Raw genomic sequence first — 26,047 nt, 5'->3', positions numbered from 1 at the left:
TCCAATAAGGGCCAGGCTTGATCCGTTCCGCATCACTCCTCCTCCTCCTCCTTCTTCTTTTGCGCTCTCTCTAGCTCTTTTGCTCTCTCTAGCTCTTTTGCTCTCTCTCTCTCCCGCTCTCTCCCTCTCACTTGCTCTCTCCCTCTCACTTGCTCTCTCTCCCGCGCTCGCTCTCTTGCGCGTGCTCTCTCTTGCACGCGCTCTCTCCCGCACTCTCTCCGGAATACAGAGTCCTGGACAGGCACTCTCCTCATGGGTCTAGCTGCTCCTCCCCGACACTCCAACAGCGCCCCCGCTGTAGGGGCCACTCTCCTGGTCACTGACAATGGTCTCAAGCTCTACATGCCAGGTCTACCTTGCCTTCATCTAAGGCTCATTCCTCCCGCTCCCGTTCTCCTGGGGTGTTGGAAGATGAGGCATCAGGTTCTACCTCTCATTCAGAGGACCAAACTAGCATGTCCGACATGGTGGACAGCTTGGTGTCAACCATCAGGGACACTACTCACCTAGAGGACCCCGGAACTTCGGACCCTACTTCAGGAGTCTCCTTCCACCACTCCCGTTGCTCTCCTAAGGTATTCAGCCCTCATGCTGAATTTGACACCTTACTGGAAGCTGCATGGAAACATTCAGACAAACTCTTCCAAGGGACTAAGAAGGTACAGGCTCTGTTTCCGTTTGCTCAGGACTTGATTGCGAAATGGACGACTCCTCCGGCTGTGGATCCTCCGGTTTCCGGTCTATTGAAATCGACTACTTTACCATTGGCGATATGGCCTCTCAAAGATCCGGCGGACAAGAGGATTGAGAATCTTACCATATTTACCTTTGAAGCACCGGGTTCATTCTTGCTTCCCGCTTTCGCTTCAGCATGTATGTCCAAGGCCCTATCTCTTTGGGCTTCTCAACTCTGCCAGGGCATTTTGTCTGGGGCCCCTACAGAGGAATTTGTGGATCTTGCACTTCAACTCTCCAATGCTGGAGACTACTTGTGCCCTGGCTATTTGCAGTCTGCCCGTTGTGCGGCCTTTGCTACAGGTAACCTGGTGGCGATTCTTTGCTCCATGTGGCTGAAAGCTTGGGACGCTAATGCCGCTTCTAAGAAGTCTGATGGAACTTCCTTTCTACGGGACCCAGCTAATCGGAAAAACACATGGATGAAATTATCTCAGAGGCTACCGGAGGTAAGAGCTACTTACTTCCGCAGAACAAGTCCCACCGTACAGATTCCCGCCGAAAGTCAACCTCCTTTCGGTCCTTTGTCTCGGGTCGGGAAGCCAGGCAGGCACCCTCACAGGATAGGAAGGCTCCTTCCTTCAAGGCGCGCCCTTCCTGGAAGTCTGATAACCGTCCAGGCCACTTTACAGCCAAGTCGGGCACCCGTAAGCCTCCCTCTTCCTGAAGGGGTGCCCCCACCCGGAAATTCCTTTCGGGTGGGAGGTCACTTGTCCCTGTTCCGGGAAGTTTGGATTGGCCAAGGACGGGACTCTTGGGTCAGAGACGTCGTTTCCGACCGCTATCAATTAGTCTTGTTTCCTCTCAAAAGGACCATTTTTTCCGATCCCGACCTCCTTGTTCTCCTTCCTTGGTGGCGGCTTTTCGGGTCATGCTTCAGACCCTTCTCCCCATAAAAAGGGGGCTCTGTTTGCCCAATCATGGATCTGAAGCTCCTAAACCGCCACCTATCCCTACGTAATTTCCGTATTGAGTCACTATGTTCCATGGTGGCGTCCATGCATCAAGGGGAGTTTCTTCTCTAGACTCCCCCCCACTTTTCAAAGTCCTTAGGAAAATCAGAGCGGAGGGCTGACATACGACTGCGCCTCCCAGTTCGTCAAGACCTGCTCTCTCAGGGTCCCCTTTTCCAACCCATTTTACAGTTTCTGCTGCATTTGACGGTGTGGTGGTTTAAACAGTGTAAGGTCCAGGGGGTTCTCTCCCCAGGTGATCTGCACTATTATCAGGGCGCGCAAGCCTTCCTCTGGAAAGATTTATCACCGTACTTGGGGGTCCTACTTTCGGTGGTGTGAGTCTCAATCCTTCTCACCTGTTATTTTCTCTCTCCCACACCTTCTTTCCTTTTTACGTTCTGGGCTGGAACAACACTTGCTCTGTTCTCTTAAGGGTCAGGTGTCAGCGCCTCCTTCACTTTCTCCCTCCTCGGGGACTGGTTTGGTACGTCCCACGGTCTCTATGTCCCCCAATGGAGCCGAACGAGAAAAGTAGATTTTTAAGCTTACCGTAAAATCTTTCTCGAAGGATCCATTGGGGGACAGAGCACCCACCCATTTGTTCTGGTGCCTTTGGTTCGCTTGCCTGTCCGAGGGTTGGTTTGGTTATTTTGTGGCCGTGTTTCCTCGGACAGTTGCTTTTTTTTTTTTTTTTTTTTTTTTTCTTTCCCTGTCGGTCCTCTTCTACTGCTTTTGGACTAAATTGTTAGTTCAGAGTCTGTAATCGGGGTAAATCCTGCCGACTTTCTTTTTGTTGCCTAGTGTCAGCCTACTGGTGGCAGCAGCATATACCCACGGTCTCTGTGTCCCCAAATGGATCCTCCGAGAGAGATTTTACAGTAATCTACTTTTTTAAAATATAACAAAATCCCTCCCCTAATAAAAATTCAAATCAGCCCCCTCTTATTTTTTAAATAGAACACTTTACAAACAAGAAAAAATACACATATTTGGTATTGCAACGTGCGTAATTGTCCGAACTATAACATTTTTACGTTTCTGATCCTGCACGGTGAACAGCGTAAACATACAAAAATTCCAAATGCCAAAATTGCAGATCTTTGGTTACATTAGTCATTACAGAAAAAAGCCAGAACTATACGAAAGTACCGTTAAAAACTACAGCTCGTGGTGCAAAAAATAACCTCAACACAGCAACTTAGGTGGAAAAATAAAACGTTATTGGGGTGAGAACATGGTAATGAATAGTTTTCACAAAAAGTAAACACAAAAAAATTCTAGATGCTAAAATTACAGATTTTTGGGCACATTACATCCCAGAAAAAAAACTAATAAAATGCGATCAAAAAGTATTATATACACAAGTGGTACCGTTAAAAACTACAGCTCATAGCGGAAAAATAAACCCCTAACGCAGCTAGGTTAGAAAATAAGTTATAGAAGTCAGAACATGGCGTTGGACAAACTTTATATTTTTTTTTTTTCTTAAGTTTTCTATTTTTGAAGAGGAAAAAAAGATGAGTTTAAAAAAAATGCACCATGAAGGTGTTAAAGGGGTACTCTGGTGAAAACAAACTTTTTAAATGGCAAAGCCAAAAATATATCATTTGTGTTGGGAAATTGAAAAGAAAGCAATTTTTCTCATTTTGGAGGCTTTCGTATTCACTCTGTTCACTTTATGGTAAAAATGTTTATTGTGGGTCATTATGATTAAAATGATACCCATTGTTACATGTTTTTCTGCTTTTCTATTATTGTTAAAAACGTTAAATGGTAACTCTCATTAAAAGTATATTAGAAATATTTTTTATTTACCATAAGGAGTGTTATAGCAAAAATTTGTTTTAAGGAGTGACCATATATCTTTATTTTTACATAACTTTCTAACTTTTCCCTATGTATGAGGGTCATTTTTGGGCCATCGTCTGTAGTTTTTATTGGTACCACTTTTGCATTTATGTGAGGGTTTACATTTTTTTTTTTTTATAAATGTAACATTACAAAAAAGAGCAATTTTGAGTTATGTTTACACCGCTCACTGTACGGGATCATTAAAAGGGTACTCCGGTGGAAAGCAAGGTTTTTTTTTAAATGAACTGGTGCCAAGAAGTTAAACATATTTGTAAATTACTTCTATTTAAAAATCTTAATCCTTCCAGTACTGATCAGCTCTTTTATGAGGAAGTTCTTTTCTTTTTGAATTTCTTTTCTGTGACCACAGTGCTCTTGGCTAACACCTCTGTCCATGTCGGGAACTGTCTAGAGCAGGATAGGTTTGCTATGGGGATTTTGCTGCTGCTCTGGACAGTCCCTGGCATGGACAGAGGTGTCAGCAGAGAGAACTGTGGTCAGACAGAATATAAATTAAAAAAGAAAAGAACTTCCTGCAGCTCGGTTTTCACCCCAGCTCAGTCTCTCTGGTGTGTCTGTCTCTCTGGTGTGTCTGTCTCTCTGGTTGTCCTCTTATGTGCTCTTTTCTCTGTCTTCCCCTCTTTGTCTCTGTCTTCCCCTCTATTGTCCGGCAATGTTTTTGAAGACTACCTCATTCTTCTATTCAGTGGTTTCCCTATCATCTCTTTCTCATACTTAAGTGCCTGAGAGGCCCTAGCCCCTCACTTGCTCTGTTTCTACCCCCCGTCTTATTCACTTTTCTTTCCTGACATCTACTTGGCACCGAGATGATTTATTGATAACCACATATGTATGGTTTTATTGTTGTTTTAATATAGCATTTATATTCCTTTCCTTTATATTGATTCCTGTCTTCTTTATTTTGTCTTATATTTTGGCCTACCAGGCCATTGTTTGTTGTATTATCCACTCACCTTTGTTATTGTTTTTACTTGCTTTGCTTAATAAAACCTTTCTTGAATTTGGAAAAAAAAATGAATAAAAAGCTATCAAAAAGTCCAATCAATATAAAAATGGTACCAATAAAAACATAAGATAACGGCGCAAAAAAATTAGCTCTCATACCGGCCTGTACGTGGAAAAATAAAGTAGTTTTAGGGGTCAGAAGATGAAAATTTTTACCGTATAAATTTTCCTGTAGGTAGTTATGATTTTTTCCAGGAGTAAGACAAAATCAAACCTATATAAGTAGGATATCATTTATAATTCAGAATAAAGATAAGGTGTCATTTTTACCGAAAAATTTACTGCGTAGAAACGGAAGCCCCCAAAATTTACCAAATTTCATTTTTTCTTTAATTTTGTCGCATGTTTTTTTTTTTTTTTTTGTTGTTGCTTTTCCGTGGATATTTTGGTAAAGTTACACCAACTAAAATTGGTGGTTCAAAAAATATAAAAAATTTTAGGTGCAAAATTGAAAGCGTTATGATTTTAGAAGGTGATGAGGAAAAAATAAAAATGCAAAAACAGAAAAACCCTGCGGCCTCAGCCTCTTAAGGACACAGGGCGTACCTGTACGCCCTGAGCCCGGTCCCGGCTGCTATTTATAGCCGGGACCCTGGGCTAATAGCGCGTGGCACAGATTGTAGTGTCGCACGCTTTTAACCCTTCAGACGTGGCGATCAAAGTTGATCGCCGTTTCGAAAATGAAAAGTAAAAGCTTCCCGGCAGCTCAGTCGGGCTGATCGGGACTATCGCGATAAAATCGCAATGTCCCGATCAGCTAGGACGTGAGCCGAGGCCCCCATACCTTCCTCCGTCACGTCAGATTGGCGTTTTATTGCTCCAAGCATGAGCTACAGGCTTGAGCAATCAAGCCCCTATTACGCTGATCCATGCAAAGCTAAAAGATCAGTGTGTGCAGTGTTATAGCCCCCTATGGGAGCTATAACACTTAAAAAAAAAAAAAGGTAATGAAAATGAATAAAAAGCGATCAAAAAGTCCAATCAATGCAAAAATGGTACCGATAAAAACTTCACAACACGGCGCAAAAAATGAGCCCTCATACCGGCCGGGAATTGTAGTTTTGCAACAGCTGGAGTTCCAACTACATAGAAAAAATGTGCCTCCAGCTGTTGCATAACTACAACACCCAGCATGCACAGACTACCAAAGGGCATGCTGGGAGTTGTAGCAGTGTGTCTCAAGCTGTTGCAAAACTACAACTCTCAGCATGCCCTTCGACTGTCAATGCATGCTGAGTGTTGCAGTTTTGCAACAGCTGGAGACACATTGGTTGTGAAACAGTTTGTATCCTAACTGTTTTGCAACCAGTGTGCCTCCAGCTGTTGCAAAAATGCAACTCCCAGCAATGTCAGCAGCATACTCTTTGTCGATTCTATACCAGTGTTACCCAGTATGCCTCCAGCTGTTGCTAAACTACAACTCTCAGCATGCCCTTCGGCTGTCAATGCATGCTGATTGCGACAGTTTTGCAACAGCCTGAGACGCATTGGTCACGAAACGGAATTTGTTACCTAAGTCAGTGTTTTGCAACCAGTGTGCCTCCAGCTGTTGTAGAACTAGAACTCGCAGCATGCACTGAGAGACTGTACATGCTGCGAGTTCTAGTTTTGCAACAGCTGGAGGCACACTGGTTGCGAAACACTGATTTAAGTAACAAACTCTGTGTTGCCCAGGCAATGTGCCTCAAGCTGTTATAGAACAACTCCCAGCATGTATGGTCTGTCATTACATGCTTGGAGTTGTAGTTATGCAACAGCTGAAGGACCCCCCCCCCATGTGAATGTACAGGGTACATTCACACTGTCGAGTTTACAGCGAGTTTTCTGCTGCTAGTTGAAGATGCGGCAAATTTTCTGCCGCAGCTCAAACTCCCAGCGAGAAACTCACTGTAAACCCAACCGTGTGAATGTACCCTAAAAACACTACACTACACAAAATAAAAAGTAAAACACTACATATACCCCTACACAGTCCCCTCTGCCCAATAGAAAAAAAGTCTTGTACGGCACTGTTTCCAAAACGGAGTCTCCAGCTGTTAAAAAAGAACTCCCAGTATTGCCGGACAGCCACTGACTGTTAAGGCATGCTGGGAGTTTTGCAACAGCTGGAGCCACCTTGTTTGGGAAACACTGCCGTAGGGTATTTCGCGGTCGCTCTTCATTGGGGGACACCGAACTGATGGGTATATGCTCCTGCCACTAGGAGGCGCTGACACTAGGAAAAAGAAAAGTTGGCTCCTCCCTGGCAGGATATACCCGCCCTCCTGCAGTGAGGTAACCAGTTTTTTTCTAGTGTCCCTTAGGAGGGTTCGTTCCAGCGGTTCCGTGGTGGGTGTGCACCCCTGCTCTGACATGGGGCCTGCAGGGGCGTCTGTCGGGTTTCAGCCCCCCCATGTTCTTCCGGGTGTTCCTTCCCGGGTCCCTGTTCGTAGTGCCTCAGGTGCTTACTGGTCACTGTCTGGAATGGCCCTCAGCACGTCTTGTATTGTTGCCCAGCTTCAGTGGGCGGGGTTTCTGGTCCTTCTTGGGTCGCAAGGTGGCTCCTCCATGCGGCGAGGGATGCCGCTGGAGCCTGGGGGTTTCGTTCACCCTGTCTTTGCTTTCCCTGCTCCTCGGACCTGGGTGCTCTTCGTGGGTCTGTTTTTTAAGTTGTCGTCCGACCACCCTTGTTTTTCCCTCCTCTGAGGGGCCTATTTTATTTTGCTGAAGTGCATTCCACAGGGTTTTCCTACCTAGGCTTGTGTACTTCTGTCCATTTCACAGCCTGGTGCTCTCCCTAGTGGGGGCGTGTCCTTCTTCCTTTGGTTTGTGTCGGTCGTACTGCTTTGACACCACAGTTCTGGAGTACGCCTTCCTATGCCCAGAACCTGGGAGTCCCAACTAGGTCCTCCTTGATTCTCCCTCCATTCCAGTTCTGTCGGGACCTTCTTAAGGCTGCTCTGGTCTAACGGACGATTGTGATCTATTACTGTTGGTCCCCTTGTTGGAACTCTGTCCTTCAACGCTGCGGTGTACCTTCTTTGCAGGCGGTTTTCCGATTCTTTGAGTCTTGGCGATGGTCCAGATATTGGACATTGTAGCGGCCTGGCCCCGACTCCTCCGCAATCCATTCGTCGGGGTGGTATTCTGTTCTGCTCCCTTTCACTTCCTTTGGGCAGTTTTCGCCGAGAGAGTTTTTTTTGCGGACATCTGTTCCCCTTTTCCTTATTTCTTGTCTCTCTATGGCCCGGGTGCCTTTGGGTTTCTACAGAGGACGGATTTTCACTTCGCTTCTTGGTCCATCTCCTTGGATGGGAGATCTTCCGGGGCTCATGTTCTGGGCCTGGGGTGTCTCCGACCTGGGGGCTTGTTCGCTGGCCTTGCGGTCATATGAGTCCAGTCAGGGCTGTCTCTTTTTCACTGGTGGTTGTATTTTTGCCACCCTAGGGGACTGCTTTGGTATGTCCCATCAGTTCGGTCCCCCAATGAAGAGCGACCGAAAAAAAGGAGATTTTTTTGTACTCCCCGTAAAATCACTTTCTCGTAGCTTTCATTGGGGAACACCGCACCCACCCATTTCTTATGCGTTCTGTTTCTTGGGTTCTCCGGGAGGACGTTAGGACGTAATTGCTCGTTGGCTTCTCCTACTGCTTTGTGACAAAACTGATTACCTCACTGCAGGGGGGTGGGTATATCCTGCCAGGGAGGAGCTGACTTTTCTTTTTCCTAGTGTCAGCGCCTCCCATTGGCAGGAGCATATACCCATCAGTTCGGTGTCCCCCAATGGAAGCTACGAGAAAGATTTTACGGTGAGTACAAAAAAATCTCCTTTTTGGTGGCGGATGCAAATCCCCAAAATAGGCCTCAAATGCGCATGGCACTCTCTTGCTTTGGAACACTGTCGTATTTCAAGGAAATAGTTTAGGGTGACATATGGGGTATTTCCGTACTCGGGATAAATTGCGTTGCAAATTTTGGGGGGCTTTTTCTCCTTTTACCCCTTATGAAAAGGTAATGTTGGGGAATACACTAGTATGTTAGTGTAAAAAAAAAATTACATTTTTACACTAATATGCTGGTGTTGCCCCATACTTAGAATTTTCACAAGCTGTTAAAGAAAAAAATGACCCCCAAAATTTGTAACACAATCTCTACTGAGTACGGAAATACCCCATATGTGGGTTTAAAGTGATCTGCGGGCGCACAAGAAGGCTCAGGAGTGAGAGCACACTATGTACATTTGAGGTCTAAATTGGTGATTTGCATAGGGGTGGCTGATTTTACAGTGGTTCTGACATAAACGCAAAACAATAAATACCCACGTTTGACCCCATTTTGGAAACTATACCCTTCACGGAATGTAACAATGGGTATAGTGAGCCTTAACACCCCACAGGTGTTTGACGAATTTTCGTTAAAGTTTGATGTGAAAATGAAAGAGAAACATTTTTTCACTAAAATGCTGGTGTTACCCTAAATTTTTCATTTTCACAAGGGAGAATAGGAAAAAAGCCCCCCAAAATTTTTAACCCCATTTCTTCTGAGTAAGAACATACCCCATATGCTGATGTAAAAAGCTCTGCGGGAGCACTACAATGCTCAGAAGAGAATGCGCACCATTGGGATTTTGGAGAGAGAATGAGTCCAAAATTGAAGGCCATGTGTGTTTACAAGGTACTTGTAGTGCCAGAACAGTGCTCCTCCCCACATGTGACCCCATTTTGGAAACTACACCCCTCAGAGAATTTAATAAGGGGTACAGTGAGCCTTTACACCCCACAGGTGTCTGACAGATTTTTTGAACAGTGGTCCGTGAAAATCAAAAAGTAAATTTTTCATTTTGACAGCTCACTGTTCCAAAGATCTGACAAATGCCAGTGGGGTGTAAATGCTCACTGCACCCCTTATTAAATACACTTCTGGCACCACAGGGGGCTTTGTAAACGCACATGGCCCCCGACTTCTATTCCAGTCAAATTCTCTCTCCAAAAGTTCAGGGAATTTGCTGTTCTGACACCATAGGGGCTTCTTAAATGTGACATGCCCCCAAACACCATTTCAGAAAAACTCACTCTCCAAAATCCCACTCTCACTCCTTCCCTTCTGAGCCCTCTAGTGCACCCACAGAGCACTTGACATACACATATGAGGTATTCGAGAGAAATTGGTTACAATTTTAGGAAGATTTCTCTCCTTTTACTCCTTGTATGTATTGAAAAACTGGGTCTACAGGAACATGCCAGTGTAGAAAATGAATATTTTGAATTTTCCCCTTCAATTTGCTGCTATTCCTGTGAAACACCTAAAGGGTTAACAAACTTTTTGAATGTCATTTTGAATACTTTGAGGGGTACAGTTTTTATAATGGGGTCATTTAGGGGTATTTCTAATGAGGCCCTTCAAATCCACATTAAAACTGAGCTGGTCCGTGAATAATTTCGATTTAGAAAATTTTGTGAAAAATTGGAAAATTGCTGCTGAATTTTGAAGCCCTCTGATGTCTTCCAAAAGTAAAAACATGTCAAATTTGTGATGCAAACATAAAGTAGACAAATTGTGTATGTGTATCAATGTATAATTTATTTGGAATATCCATTTTCCTTATAAGCAGAGAGCTTCAAAGTAAAAAAATAAATAAATAAAATAAAATTTCACCAAGAAATGATGAAAGTATCGATGAAATTTTACCACTAACATAAAAAAGAATATGTCCCGAAAAAACTATTTTGGAATCAGAATGAAAGGTAAAAGCATCCCAGAGTTATTAATGCTTAAAGTGACAGTGGTCCGATGTTAAAAAAAAAAAAAAAAAAATGGCCGGGTCCTTAAGGTGAAAATGGGCTGGGTCCTTAAGGCGTTAAAGGGTTAATGGTGGACATCGCCATTTTCCAGCTGGTCCCTGGCTGCTGATAGCAGCCGTGATTTGCCTTGCATGAAGCAAGCACAGCTCCTGGGCTCGCGTTATGTATAAGACGTAAATGTACGTCCTGTTACGTTAAGTACCAAGACATACATTTACATCCTATGTCCTTAAGAGAATAATTAGTAAATAAACAGCATAATGAAGAGCTAAAGATGAGGAAAAGATGCTCCAGAACTGTTTGTTTTATGAGAAATACATGTTTTTACTAAACAGTGTCAGTAGATGCTACAGGTCTTGTGTACCTGTAGCTTGAAAAAAAACATTTGATATGTTGTAGAGACATGTTAAAGGTTTTGATATATTGGTAAAACGAGCACGTCTGACCAAGGCAAACCAATAAATAATTACATTTTTAAAGTAAAAACAAAATGAAAAATAGCCAGCACAACAACCTAATACGCAGGTGCCCGCTGCTGTGGTTAATATACAATGTACAAAAAAGAAAGTTGCAACAGCACTCTAGGTCAAAAAATGGAGGCTCTTAGCGCACTTTTTGGTCAAAATGTTTCCCCCCCATCCACCACGCGGAGGTGGCCTCATATCGGATGGGACCCTAACATGATAACTCACCTCTGCTGTGCATATAGAATTAAATTACATTTTTAGATCGTCTCCCTTAGTGTGCTCCTCTTCTAGCTTGTTCTAGCTTTTTCTCAGTCTAAACACTCAGACCCCAACCAAGACCCTGACAAGTTTCTATAACATGGCAACTTTTTTTTTTTTTTTTATAAAGTGACACTGCCCATTTAAGCTGCCTTAATTTTTTACATGGCATATTGTATTTTCCCTTTTTTTCAATGTTAATGGTTTGATTATTTTTATTTTAATCTTTAATTGTAGCTCATCTCAGTTTATGAGAAGGTGTTTGGGGAAGGAAACACCCCTTACTTGGGAACACGGCATTTTCACATCAATCCACAAAATGTACAGGTAAATTGCAGTGTAAATTTATGATTTTATATGATTAGTGGAACGACCATTCCTTCTTACTAGGAGGTGAAAAGCTGTAAATTGTGCTTGTTTAGACCAGGAAGCCTCAGTATTTTAAGGTATGTTTAGTAAAACTAATCTGTACTTTTTAATCCCTTTTCATGAATAAGTATTAGAAATGTTTATTACATAAAAAAAATCTATATGCTGAGACTTGAGTACTTTAAACAGTAGTTGACAACCTTGTCTGAGGGTCTTGTTTCCCAAAAAAAATCATTTTCTGCACCTTGTTCTTTCTACTCCCCTTTTGTTCTCATTTTGCTTTGCCTCTTGAACCAATTATTATAAAGGTGACATGACTGTTAAGGAAATATTAATTGTAACTGTTGTGGACTATACTGTTGTAATTCAGTTTTTGTTTTCTTTTATTTTTTGTTATTTTTTGTGTATCAGGTTGGCTTTTCAATTCTCCCTCGTGGCACTAGTTGTTCCTCAACTACTACAAACAAACACTTGTCCCTTCTTTACCACTCTCTTCAGTCCCTTGAACCAGTAATGAAATGTGTAGAAATGGGCTGGATGGTTATCCTTGTTGGGCCTGCTGCTGTTGGGAAGACAAGCCTCATTCAGCTCTTAGCCCATTTGACAGGGAACAAGCTGAATGTTATGACAATGAACAGTGCTATGGACACTACAGAGCTTCTTGGTGGATTTGAACAGGTGCTTAAACTATTTTAAGAGTTTGTAAATTACTTGGTAACATTTTCTAACTAAACATAATTATTAATATTTTTTTTTGTATTTCTAATGTGGTTAGTTGTGTTGTAGTAATGTATTTCCACATACATCTCCTTTGATTTTTTTAAAATCTTTTATCTTGCTTAAAATTATGTTAACCCAAATATTTTAAACTAATCTTTTTATACACTATTTACTCTGACTAATGTAACATTTTAGGCTGATATCAACAGACCTTGGCAGCAGCTCCTTGAGCAGGTATGGAATGCATTGGTAACGTTGGTAAGGAACGGTCTTATTGCTACTGAAATATCTCCAGATGACACTGAAATTTTGTTGCGAACTTGGAGCAACTTAAATCTTACCCACAAACCCAAATCTATGTTGGATGGAGGACATGGCATTTATACGGATGTACTGAACAAAATAGAGGCCATCCTTGTGCAAATCCAGAGACTGAATGGAAAGCTGAACTCCTTCTCAAAAGCAGGTGTGTGTGTTACCCAATCTAGTGACTTATTTGGGAGGATGGAAGAGAAGGAAAAAAAATATTGCTATTCTTATGCTGAAAGATTGTTTACCTTTTGTGTTTTTCTTTCCAGAATTTGCTGCCATTTTAGAAAGTTTACGCAATTTCAAGGACCAGCTCCTTCATTCTGTAGAGGGACAGACCAGTGGGACATTTGAATGGGTTGATGGTATGCTGGTGCAGTCTTTGCGTTCAGGAGACTGGCTTCTAATGGATAATGTCAACTTTTGTAGGTATGTTTTAAATGGAAACATGGTGACATATCAGATATCCACTTATGTTCTTTTAGTAGAAACTTATATTTTGTTTGTGAATAAAGAATAGGTTTTCTCAGTCACTTAATTGGGGGTACACAGAAACCATAGGTATATGCTGCTGCCACTAGTAGGCTGATCCATTGTCTTGGGGCCTGTGGCTTTGCTGTTCGAGCCATCAGTACTATCCATGTGCTGTAGGCCTTCCTCTTTCAGGTTCTCTCACTTTACCTGGTGGGCTTATCATACATTGAATGCTGTGGCCCTTTCCTGGCCAATTCTCCTGGCCCCTTTTGCCGTCAAGGCTGGAAACAAGTCCAGCCTTATCCTGTTCTCTCATGGGCAGAGTTCGATGCTCTTAATCTGCTCTGCTGAGCTCTTCCTTCAAGCCCCTCAGAGTCCCTTTTTTCTGGTTTCTCTCCCAGATTGAGTAAAAAATCCAGCTTTATTTGCATCCTTTAAAATCAAGGTTCACTTCAATGTGGACAGGACAATCTGGATGCGGTTTGAGCGGATCACTACTCTTTATCACAGACAATAAAATCCTTGACTCACTCTCCTTAGATGAGGAAGGGGAAGAGGAGTGCATTATGTCATCACAACACATGTGAAATAAAATGCAATTAAGAACAACATAATGTCATTCTGAGATGCTAGGAAAAAACACTCTTGGTGTGAACATGAAAATAAGTGTGGAAGTATGCACATAATGGTATATTCAATAAAGAAACAATCTGATATAGCACACCAATCAGACTCCTACTCTTATTTCAATTGGTAAAGGACAAAATGTATGATATATATAAAAATGATGGTAATAATAAAATGCAGAAAAAATAGCTACAATACAGATACAAGCAAAGCTTAATTTCTCAGTCGCTCTTCATTGGGGGACACAGAGACAATGGGTATATGCTCTTGCCACCAAGAGGTGCTGACCCTGGCAGGATGTACCTGCCCACTGGAAGTGAGGTAATCAGTTTTAGCTAGTGTCAGTAGGAGGCTAGACACAAGTCTGGTGCACTCCAGACCTGGTCTTTTTTTATTTTTTATTATGTTCTAGTAAGGGCTGTTTTCCTCCTTTTTGTTTCTCATTTTCAGGTGGGGGTTCAGGAGCATGGCGCTACCTGTTCTCCTATATGCGACAAAGGGGCACAGACATGGAGTATGTACTATTAACCCGTTCTCGCCAATGGCTAGCACCTGGAGGTTGTATCCTGGGTCTGGGTCCCCTACTGCCCCTGCTCGCTACACTATCTTAGCCTGATATGATGCAGCATGGCCATAAGCTGGTTGAAGCCGTCTGGGTGAGTATAAGACGACCGCGCGTGAGTATATGAAGACCGTGGGTGAGTATATCATCCCCTCCAACCTCCCTCCAGTGGACTTAAAGTTACAGTTTACGTTTCTGAAACAGTTGATCTCCATTCCTTGGGCTGCCAAGTGCATGGCTGGGGTTTCCAGTACCGTACTGCTGGTGGGAGAAATCTGGAAGAGGGTCCCCCTGCAGGTACACAGGACTGACGTCAGTCAGTCAGACTTTCTTCTGCTTGGGGGTCGCCCATCAGATCGGCCGCCCTCCAGTACCCCACTTTCGGGGGAAGGGTTTGCAGAAGTGACTCTTTGCATTCAGGAACCCTAAACCAGTCAACCAGGCGGTGGTCTGCGTGATTTACTACTACGTTGGGTCACCTACCATACACTTCCCACACCTTGGCGGAAGTTCAGGTATCCCACTGCCGAGGTGTAGTTCTGAGCGAGGGACCCTATGTTGCTTCATGGGCCTTTCACAATGCACCAGATTGTGGTTCGCCGGGTTCCCTTCTTTCCCAGGTCCCTCTCCACAGGCCTGCTGCTATCACGGATAAGTACTGGTACTTTCAGTGAGTGGTTCCGAGGACAGGACCAGTGTGTCCACGGTCACTTTGCCAATTAACCAGACTGTCTGCATTATTTTTTCATCCACCCAAGTCACCTTACCCATTCCTGCCACTCTAGCGGCAGACATCTGGTGACTCACTTAGTGTGAAGTTCCGAAGAAGTGGCTCTGTGGATTCATTGGACCTTTCTACCGGTAAGTCAGACTATATCTTCATATCTCTTAAGTCTGCGACTGCAGTTCTGGTGTGTAGCACCATTAAGAGATGGGATGTGGGTGTTTCCTGCTGGTTCTATGGACCTCGCAGCAGCACTCTCGGTTCTCCTTCTAACAGCGTAACGTTAATCTTCTCAGGGCATGTTTGTGGCACGCCGTTGGGTGCGGAGACTAGTTTCTATGCTTCTTTGGATGTCTGTGGTTCCCTTTTGTGGTGGCAGCCTTGGTACCTCTCTGCTATCGTGGTACCCATTTCTGTGTCACTACATATGCTCTGGACACCCTGCTATTGTAGAGCCTTCCTCCCCTCCTTTTCGATGGGGTGTACCTCAGTCCTTCCTGTGTAATTGCTTCCACAGGTCGGTGTGTCGGTTAAGCACCTCTGTTCGGGGTCTTGAGTTCCTGTACGGGGTGGCTCAGGCACCTGCTCTGTTGCCTTATTCATCGGCCAGGATGGCTCCGTGGCCGCACCATCTGCGCCCCCCCTTTTTTTTTCTGCAGGGTCCAAGGTTTCGCCCCAATGGGATTTTTCCTCCCAACACTGTAGGTTGCTACGTGCGCTTCTTGCATTCATAGTTATGCCTTCGTATCTCCCAGCTCCAGTGTCCAGTTTTCAAATCCCTCTGGGGACACAACATGGCTCTTAGTGCCTCGGTGTGTTTTTGTAGGGTCTCTGGGAGCTACGTCCACCCAGTGTTTTGATCCGTTATCATAGGGCGGCATTTCCATGCTCCTACAGTACATGGTGCTCTTGGCAAATTCACTTCCACAGGGGGTACTGGGATCAGGAAGCTTGGCACGGTCAGTGCCTGAGTTAACCCCTTAAGGACGCAGGACGTAAATGTACTTCCTGGTGAGGTGGTACTTAACGCACCAGGACGTACATTTACGTCCTAAGCATAACCGCGGGCATCGGAGCGATGCCCGTGTCATGCGCGGCTGATCCCGGCTGCTGATCGCAGCCAGGGACCCGCCGGCAATGGCCGACGCCCGCGATCTCGCGGGCGTCCGCCATTAACCCCTCAGGTGCCGGGATCAATACAGATCCCGGCATCTGCGGCAGTTCGCGATTAAAATGAACGATCGGATCGCCCGCAGCGCTGCTGCGGGGATCCGATCATTCATAACGCCGCACGGAGGTCCCCTCTCCTTCCTCCGTGCGGCTCCCGGCGTCTCCTGCTCTGGTCTGTGATCGAGCAGACCAGAGCAGGAGATGACCGATAATACTGATCTGTTCTATGTCCTATACATAGAACAGATCAGTATTAGCAATCATGGTATTGCTATGAATAGTCCCCTATGGGGACTATTCAAGTGTAAAAAAAAATGTAAAAAAATGTAAAAGTAAAAGTAAAAAAAAAGTGAAAAATCCCCTCCCCCAATAAAAAAGTAAAACGTCCGTTTTTTCCTATTTTACCCCCAAAAAGCGTAAAAAACATTTTTTATAGACATATTTGGTATCGCCGCGTGCGTAAATGTCCGAACTATTAAAATAAAATGTTAATGATCCCGTACGGTGAACGGCGTGAACGAAAAAAAATTAAAAAAGTCCAAAATTCCTACTTTTTAAATACATTTTATTAAAAAAAAAATTATAAAAAATGTATTAAAAGTTTTTTATATACAAATGTGGTATCAAAAAAAAGTACAGATCATGGCGCAAAAAATGAGCCCCCATACCGCCGCTTATACGGAAAAATAAAAAAGTTATAGGTCATCAAAATAAAGGGATTATAAACGTACTAATTTGGTTAAAAAGTTTGTGATTTTTTTTAAGCGCAACAATAATATAAAAGTATATAATAATGGGTATCATTTTAATCGTATTGACCCTCAGAATAAAGAACACATGTCATTTTTACCAGAAATTGTACGGCGTGAAAACAAAACCTTCCAAAATTAGCAAAATTGCGTTTTTCGTTTTAATTTCCCCACAAAAATAGTGTTTTTTGGTTGCGCCATACATTTTATGATATAATGAGTGATGTCATTACAAAGGACAACTGGTCGCGCAAAAAACAAGCCCTCATACTAGTCTGTGGATGAAAATATAAAAGAGTTATGATTTTTAGAAGGCGAGGAGGAAAAAATGAAAACGTAAAAATTAAATTGTCTGAGTCCTTAAGGCCAAAATGGGCTGAGTCCTTAAGGGGTTAAGTCTCCACCTCCACTAGGGGGACTATTTTCACGGAGCACTTTCTTCTACTAATATGGAGCCATCTTGCATTTCCCCTACATGGTGGGGTACCCTGCTTGGCCCATTTTTTTTTTTTTTTTTTTTTTTTTTTTTTTTGTTGTTGCTGGGAGCGATCTTTCCGCTGTTCAACCTGTGTGGAGTCCTCTCAGAGTTCACTCTTCTCCCCGGGTGCTATCGCTGTGCCCCTGGGACAGTGGATTTTGGCACCTACAGCTTTATGATTCGTATCTTTAGCACCATCTCTCTCCGGAGACTGTTCCAGAAGTTCCTGGTCTTCATCTTGACTAACTTGCCTTCGGTTCTCTCTGGCGTTTTCTTACCACGTTCTCTGGTTTGCTGGTGCTCTGTATGGGGTTCTCTTGTCATTCCCTTTTCCTTTTTTTGTTCCCAACCAGGTGTTGGTTCTGGTGTGGTTCCAGTGTGGTTCTGTGCTTCTTGGAGTTGGTTTGCAACCTCCTTCCAGGTTGATTCGGACCATCAGGTCTCTGCATTGCCCCTTCTTGTCTCTCTCTGTGGCCTGTTTGTTTAGAGTCTCTTCTAAGGACGATCCCTTCCTTGGCATCCTAGTCCATCTCCATGGACAGTGGGAACTGCCAGACACTGTTTCAGGCCTTGGTTGCCTTTTTTAGCCCAGGGTCTTGTCCGTGAGTCTTACAGCTTGCTGGGGTTCAGTTTCTGGACTGACTCCCTTCCTCTGGTGGTGTTCCCACCCCAGGGACTGCTTTGGTACGTCCCATGGTCTCTGTGTCCCGCCCCTAATGAAGAGCGACCTAGAAAAGGAGATTTTTTTAAATTTTTGTACTTACCGTAAAATCTTTCTTGGTCAGAAACCATTGGGGGACACAGACCGTGGGTATATGCTCTTGACGCTAGAAGGTGCTGACACTAGGCAAACAAAAAAAGGTCTCCTCCTCCCGGCAGGCTATACTTCGCCTACTGGCCATGAGCTAATCAGTCCTTGGAACTTGTCACTTGGTTGGCTTCTCCTACTGCTTTGTGACAAAACGGAGTACCTCAATTCCAGTGGGCAGGTATATGCTGCCAGGGAGGAGCTGACTTTTTTTTTTCATAGTGTCAGCGCATCCTAGTGGCAAGGGCATATACCCATGGTCTCAGTGTCCCCTATTGAAGTCTACGAGAAAGAGATGTTACGGTGAGTACAAAAAAAATCTCCTTAGTTAGACTATACATAAATTACCTAGTTTTATTCATAATGTATCAATAACTCCTGTTGTTAGGATCTATGTCTCCCTGTGATCAGTCAATTTCAGCCGTGTTGATTAATAGACAGATTTAATTCACATGTATCGATATAGGCGGATGATCTCTTACAAACAGAGAAACAGCTCCGCAGAAGAAAATCATACCCCAAAATAGATTACAGCTTTTATATGGCAACACTTTAAGTGTAAGTTTATTGGCTAAGGAAACCCCGGTGGTTCATAGTGTTAAACTTTAGTACCAATCACAGGGTTCCTGTACACTTTCATAGAAAAAGCTTGTTATCCAACAAAACCTCATCATTTACCAAGGTCATTTGTATAGTTTTCCACCTTCTGGGTGCTGGCCAGGACTTAGGACAGTAGTTAATTGAAACTAGATAAAACTGTCCAACACCATCTAAAGTTATATATATATATATATATATATATATATATATATATATATATATATATATATATATAAAATGTATTATATTACAGAGAACATAGATATCAAAATATAATTTTACCAACACCTGTCTAATATTTAAACCTAAAGGAATGCAAGAATCCAGCAAAAACTGCCAATAAACTTCTCTATTGAATTTTCTTCTGTTGATCCCCCACCTCTAATTCCTGTTATCACTTTTCCAAAGGCATAAGATCTGAAAGAGCATGTTGATCACCCATGTTTTTCTATAAAATGTAGAAATGCACATACAGTGGGGGCTCCCGGGCAGTCTGCTATACCAGGCCTCTGTTCGACCTTTGTGTGCAAGGTCGCGCTACCTGGGCCTCTAACTTACGCATCGGCACATGCAGGCTCTGGCACTATGCCTTGCAGTTGGTGGTGGCGGCTCAGTCTTTAGACTTGCCTCCATTTCTTTGTCTGTTGTTTTTACCCACCCCAGGGACTGCTTCGGGATGTTGCACGATTCCTGTGTCCTCCAATGAAGCGACCGAGAAAAGAGGATTTTTTTTAACTCATTGTAAAAGCTCTCGTAGCCTTTATTGTGGGGCACAGCTCCCACCATTCTTTCTGATGCCTTGTTTGGATGTTGTTTTCGGTTAGCTGGGTTTTCTTAGAAATTCCTTCTGGTGTCCTTCGGACATATCTTTTTTTTTTTTGGCTTCTCCTACTGCTCTGTGGCTCAACTGATGAGCTTAGTGCCTTTTGGGCGATTCTATCCTGCTGAGGAAGAGCCCATCTTTTTTTCATAGTGGCAGCAGTGCCCTTCTGCTCCACGGGAGGTTTCTGTCCTCCCTAAGCTCGCCTTAGGACCCTGCGTTACGGTTTGACAGGTGTACCGCCCCAGTCAAACCGCCCCTGTGACGTCACACGCCGCCGGCCCTGTAGTCGCCCCCGTAATCGGACCCGGAGCGAACACGCTCCGGGGACTGATTACAAACGGGGTGCCGCGTGCATGATTGCGGGCGTCCCCAGCTGCGGGACTCCCGCGATCAGGCATCTTATACCCTATCCTTTGGATAGGGGATAAGATGTGTAAGCACCGGAGAACCCCTTTAACACTTATAAAGAACTAAGGTCCCATACTGTAGTGAAGGTATGCAAAAGTGATTTACCATCTGAAACTTGGCTGATACACTGGAGATCCTGCCCAAACTGAAATAATCATGAAGAGTAAAGGTGCCCATACATCTTTAACAGCTGTCATCTAAACATTTGTTTTGCTAACGGCTGTCTCTCCTAATTCTTCTGTACGCATAAACACTTGACTCAGCTGAACTTCTGTGTGTTCTAAATGCAGACAGCACTGGTGTTGACTTATCTTGGCAAAAACAAAATGGTCGGGCATTTGACATTCAACATGCCCATTCTTTCTCTCCCCCAACATAGTCTGTCAGTCAGGAAGCTCCTAAGTGCTTGGCCTGTACTGTGGAAATCAGTGGGTTGGACTGATCTTTTTCTATGTATGGGGGACCTTTTAGTGGTCTTCTTTATATTTTATAGCTAGCGCCTGTTTTAGGTTCTTTTTCTTTCTTATTTTTAGGTGGGGGTTCGGGAGCATGGCGCTTCCTGTTCCCCCGTATGCGGCTACAGGGCATGGAGTATACACAGTTAACCCCTTCCTGTCAATGGCCAGCGCCTTGGCTTGCAATGTCACACTGTGTCAGCCTGACGTGATGCAGGTGATCTTTCATTGGAGAGCCTCTTATACTTGTGGTCCCCCGGGGGAAGTTTTCATCTTTTATTCTTTATTGGGTGTAGGACTGTAGTGCTTTCAGCATTGACGGGGTTGTGGGGCATCTTCCTTCCGCCTCCCCTTCTCCCTTCCCAGCATTGCTTACTATTTCTGGCTGCAGCAGTTTGTGTTTTTCTCTCCGATGCGCTGACTGCAGCTCCTGTCAGCTAGGCTGTGGTTGCACGGCCGGCGCTCTTTTTTTACTTTCACTTTTGCCTGCTTGCTCAGGCAGATGCGCGGTAGGCAGATAATTACTTGAGGCCGCGACTATGGCTCCCGCACTCCTCCTGCTACCGGCCAATAGTTGTTCTGTGCTCCTATCAGCTTGGTGCACGTGCTTGGGGGGGCCATTTTTTCTACTCCTCCACTCTCCACCAATGGGGTTCGTCCTGGTGTGGAGGCATTTTTACTGGGCAGTGCAGTTTGCTCCTCCTCTTCTCTTCTGCTCTGCAGACCATATCGCTTCAGTTGCTACCAGCCTGCTTCTCTGCTCCAGCTGCGGGACACAGGACCTGGGTGAGATTGCTCCATTTTATTTTGCTGACTATTCTTACTAGAACCTTTGTCTGAGATTAGAGTTCCCGCCCTCTCCGCGATCTACATTCTGGGTCTGGAAAATTGGGAAGTGGACTTTCTCAGCCACTCATCTCTGGATCCGGGGGAGTGGTCTCTCCATTCAGAGGTGTTTGCGAAGATCTGTGATCTCTGGGGGACCCCAGATGTGGATCTCTTTGTGTCTCGCCACAACAGACAAGTTCCTTGCTTTGACGCGGGACCCTCTGGATCTGGCGGTGGACACACTTGTTATCCCGTGAATGTCCTTCCGTCTCCCTTACCTCTTTCCGCCTCTCCCTCTCCTGCCCAGGATTCTAAGGAAACTCAAGGCGGAGGGCGTTTCCGCCATTCTGGTGGCTCCAGACTGGCCAAGATGTGCATGGTACACCAACTTAATTCGGCTGGTCACCGACGTACCACTGCGTCTTCCAGTTTGCACCAATCTGCTCTCCCAGGGTCCTCTCTGCCACCACAGTTTACTGTCGCTGCATTTGAGGGCATGGCGGTTTAAACCGCGGTTTTGAGAGCTCGGGGGTTTTCTTCTGGGATGATCCACACCATGCTTCGGGCTTAGAAGCCTTCCGCAGCTAGGATTTACCACCCATGCGGCGCCACCTTTCAGGTCTCTCACTCCTCCGTGGGCTCTCAACCTGGTGCTTGGCGCTATGAGGGAGGCTACAGTTAAACCTCTCCGGGATGCCTCTCTTCGCATTCTTTCGTGGAAGGTCTCCTTCCTAATCTCGATTAGCTCGATTAGGAGGATTTCCGAGCTGGCGGCTCTCACTGCTCTCCCTTCTTGGTCCTTCATCAGGACAAGGTGGCTTTTCGTCCGCCTCCCTCCTTCTTACCCAAGGTGGTTCCCCCTTTCACAGGAACGAGGAGATTGTTCTTCCTTCATTTTGTCCAGCTCTGTCCAACGCTAAGGAGTGTTCCCTACATAGTCTGGATGTTGTTCGAGCTGTCCGGATCTTTCAGTCACCTCCTCCTTTCAGAAGGTGGACTCCTTCTTTGTGATTCCGGAGGGTGGTCACAAGGGTCTTCTGGCTTCCAAGGCGACCATTTTCCGCTGGATCCATTTTGCCATCTCTGAATTGTACCTTCGTAAAGGAAAGGTCCCACTTTTTTGGGTGACTGCACATTCCACACGTTCCGTTGGGTTGCCCCGGAATAGGTGTTGTAGTGTTGCAGGCGGCAGTGGCTCAGTCTTCTGCCTGATTCTGAGTTGGGTATTTTTCCCACCCTGGGGACTTTTTTTTTTTTTTTACGTCCCACGGTCTGTTTCCGCCAATGGAGCCGACCAAGAGAAGTAGATTTTTTTTATGCTTACCATAAAATCTTTCTCTGAAGATCCATTGGGAAACACAGCACCCACCCATTGTGTGTGTTGGTATGGTTCTTTTTTTTTTTTTTTTGTCTGAGGGGTTGCTTTTGGTTCTTTTTTTTTTTGTCTGGTTCCCTGGGACACCTGGTTTCTTTGTCGGCCCTCTCCTACTGCTTTTTGGACTAAATTGATTAGCTCAGGGTCAATAGGCGGATATATCCTGCCAGGAGGGGCCGGCTTTCTTTTGTATGCCTAGTGTCAGTAAGATATACCCACGGTCTCTGTGTCCCCCAATGGATCCTCTGAGAAAGAGATTTTACGGTATAAAAAATTTACTTATTTCAAGTATATATAGAAGCCAGTTTAAAGTTTATAGTAGGACAACAGGGTAGAATTCTTAGATTGGAAGCGAATGTAGTTTGTGATTGCCATTTTTTGTTTACTTTTTTCCCTTCTTGATTACAGTTCCTCTGTGCTAGATCGTCTCAATGCATTACTAGAACCAGGGGGAGTTCTCACGATCAGCGAGCGAGGAGTCATTGATGGAACCACTCCCACAATAATGCCCCATCCAAACTTCAGGTGAATGAGCAGTTTTTATAATATTTGTACATATGTTTTACTGAAAGAGGAAAAAAGATTAAAATTGGCAGACTCTGAAGGGGATCTTCACCTTCTGTAGTTATAGGAATTCTCTAAAGTGCTTGGTATGATGGTCGCACATGCTTCTCTCTAAGGTTTAGCTTTCACTGACTTGATTACTAGAATCCTTTTCTTATGTTTTCAATGTTTTAAATGTTAAGTATTTTTCAACAGACTGTTCATGACAATGGATCCTTCTCATGGGGAAATCTCCAGAGCTATGAGGAATCGTGGTGTTGAAGTATACATCTCTGAAAGCAGTGATGACATTCATTTGGATTCTTACGATGTTAAGACATTATTGAACAGCCTGGGTGTGATTGGAGATAATTTATGCAATGCTTTGATAAAAGTGCACAGAGAGATCAAGGAGATGGTAATTGGTAAGAAAAGACTGAGACTTGTTTTCTATCATTTTAAGTTGTTTTCTAACCTCTTTAACCCCTTCTTGACCCAGCACTGTTTGGTTTGCGTTTTCTTAGCTTATTGGCTAGCTTATTTTTTGCAGGACAAGTTGTACTTTTTATTGGCACAATCATTTTTTTTAACTTCCCAATATGGTAAAATTGACATGCTATTTTTATACTATGGGTCAGTATGATTCCAATGATACCAAACTTAAATAATTTTTGTTTCATTTTAGGGTGGAAAAAAAACTTTTCATTGCCATGTTCTGACCCCTATAACTTTTTATTTTATTGCTTAGAGCTGTGTTAGGGTTTATTTGCACCATGAGCTTTAGTTTTTAACTACTTTTGTGTAGTGCTGGGCTGTATACCGGTTCATACGAATACCAAAATTTAAATAAAGCTGCGCCCATCACATGATGGGGAGTGGGGTTATATACCGTTAAATACCTTGGAACTGCCATAATTTACAAAAATACAGTGATAAACATTTTTGGTCATACTGCCCAGCTCTACTTTTGTGTATATGTGACTCTTTGATCAGTTTTTATTAAGTTTTTTTTCTGGGATGTATGGTGAACAAAAAAAATAAGCAGTTCTGATGTTTGGAATTTGTTTGCCGTTGACCATGCATGATGAAGAATGTAATAAAGTAATAGTTCGGACAAATACATGTGCAACAATACCAAATGTGTTTTTTGTTTTTTTTCTTTACAATACTGGCAAGTCCCCATTATTCCATAACGACCCATCAACAGCCCTCAATTACATTGTGGAGCTGCCGATAGGCCCCAAGACACCAGTGATTACCGACATTTAATGTTTAAATGCCATGATCATTATTGATCACTGCATTTAACCATTTAAATGATAGACATTGGAGCCAGCTCAGTTGTCTGTCATTACCGGCAGCTTCTGATAGCAGTAGCTATCTACCTGCTGTACATGAAGCAAGTCCCGGCTTCTATGGTTAAGAGCGTACATCAGCGATAACACTTCATGCCATTAACCCTTCACATGCCGTGATCAATAGAGATCATGGAATCTGAAGCATAATGGAGGCATAGTAAAGCTCATCATAGTACCTATGGCACAACAGTGAGGGTCCAATGAGCTAAGACGGTGGCTGGAGCTCTCCTTACCTGCTTTCTGATACAGTCTTCTGCTCTGGTCTTTTGGCAGTCCAAAGAAGTAGATCACAATTTATACTGATCGGTGCTATGCTTATACATTTTGATTTTACAAAAAAGTGTAAACATTTTTTTTTATAATAAGCATATTTGGTTTCAGCATGTCTGTAACTGTCTGGTTTATTACAGTATGTCCTAAAGCCCAAAATGTCCTGTGTCTTTTTAAGAGATTAAACCAGTCCAAAATACTATATCAGTATTTATATTCATTTATGTCAACTTTGTTTACATATTCTCTTTATTGCGCACATCATTTTTAGGTTCTCCATGCAGTTCTCTCTCTTACTTACTTCATGCTGGTGTTCTGACATCCCAGCAGCTACAAAGAGGAATCAACCTTGAACTAGCTTTCCAAAAGGCCTGTACTGAATCATTTGTTTACGCACAAACTACAGTTGAAGTCCAAAAGGTAAGTTTTCCTTATTTAGATGTCATTTTGGTGCACTTTGTAAATAGGTTTGCCAACAGCTATCAAAAGTGTATGGTCAGCTGTATTCTCAACTGTACATGTTTTAGAGCTCCATTTTCTAAGTATTTCACTCTGTTTGCTAATGAGTCTCCAGTTTTTGCTGATTTTATTACAAACTAGCTGAGTACCCGGCACTTCCCGTTTTTTCCTATCTAATCCTTGTGGGGGTGAAGAAGCAACAAAGGAGGAAGGTTTTGTCCTCCATATCCCGTCCTTAAATCCTGACCCCATATCCTCTCTTCATATCCTGACCCCATATCCCGTCCTTAAATCCTGACCCCATATCCTCTCTTCATATCCTTACCCCAAATCCCCTCCCCGTCTTCTGACCCCCCGTCTTCTGACCCCCCGTCTTCTGACCCCCCGTCTTCTGACCCCCCGTCTTCTGACCCCCCGTCTTCTGACCCCCCGTCTTCTGACCCCCCGTCTTCTGACCCCGTTGTGATGAAGATATTGTAAGCTTAAAATAAAAGGGGTGTGGCATAAAGGGTTGTCTATGTCTGCGAGATGAGGTTTGAAATGCGGGGAGGGTGTGGCTTGCTAGTGACTGACGCATTCACCAGGAGATGCAGAGCCAAGGTTGTGGAGTAAGGTACTAGAATTCCTATACACTTGTATGGGACCTGAAACAAAAAACCCATCCTTCATATATGGGAGTAGTGTTAATTTAACTATTAGGTATTATGGAAATATCTCCAGCTTTTTGGAAGTTATGCAGTAACATATATATTTGCCATTTACTTGTATGGGACTTTAAACAAAAAAATGGGGTTGGGAAAGAGTTAAATTACCTCTCCTTTTATATAGAAAAGGGAGTGATTTGAACTTTTAATATTGAAGGGTT

General features: G+C 43.7%; 1 protein-coding gene across 1 annotated transcript in view; it reads left to right on the top strand.

Moving 5' to 3' along the window:
• MDN1 (midasin AAA ATPase 1) overlaps positions 1 to 26,047 on the top strand; it is a gene marked incomplete in the record, with an annotated part of 346,772 nt that overhangs the window by 188,052 nt on the left and 132,673 nt on the right. The window contains 7 exon segments of the mRNA XM_056566109.1: positions 11,311 to 11,400; positions 11,854 to 12,120; positions 12,358 to 12,628; positions 12,741 to 12,900; positions 22,961 to 23,077; positions 23,312 to 23,520; positions 24,995 to 25,143. Of these exon segments, the coding sequence (XP_056422084.1) occupies positions 11,311 to 11,400; positions 11,854 to 12,120; positions 12,358 to 12,628; positions 12,741 to 12,900; positions 22,961 to 23,077; positions 23,312 to 23,520; positions 24,995 to 25,143 (1,263 nt within the window).

This window comes from Hyla sarda, chromosome 3 (assembly GCF_029499605.1).
Source record: "Hyla sarda isolate aHylSar1 chromosome 3, aHylSar1.hap1, whole genome shotgun sequence".
NCBI lineage: Eukaryota > Metazoa > Chordata > Amphibia > Anura > Hylidae > Hyla > Hyla sarda.
Note: the sequence above shows the minus strand (reverse complement) of the source record. Positions and strands in the feature narration are given on the sequence as shown.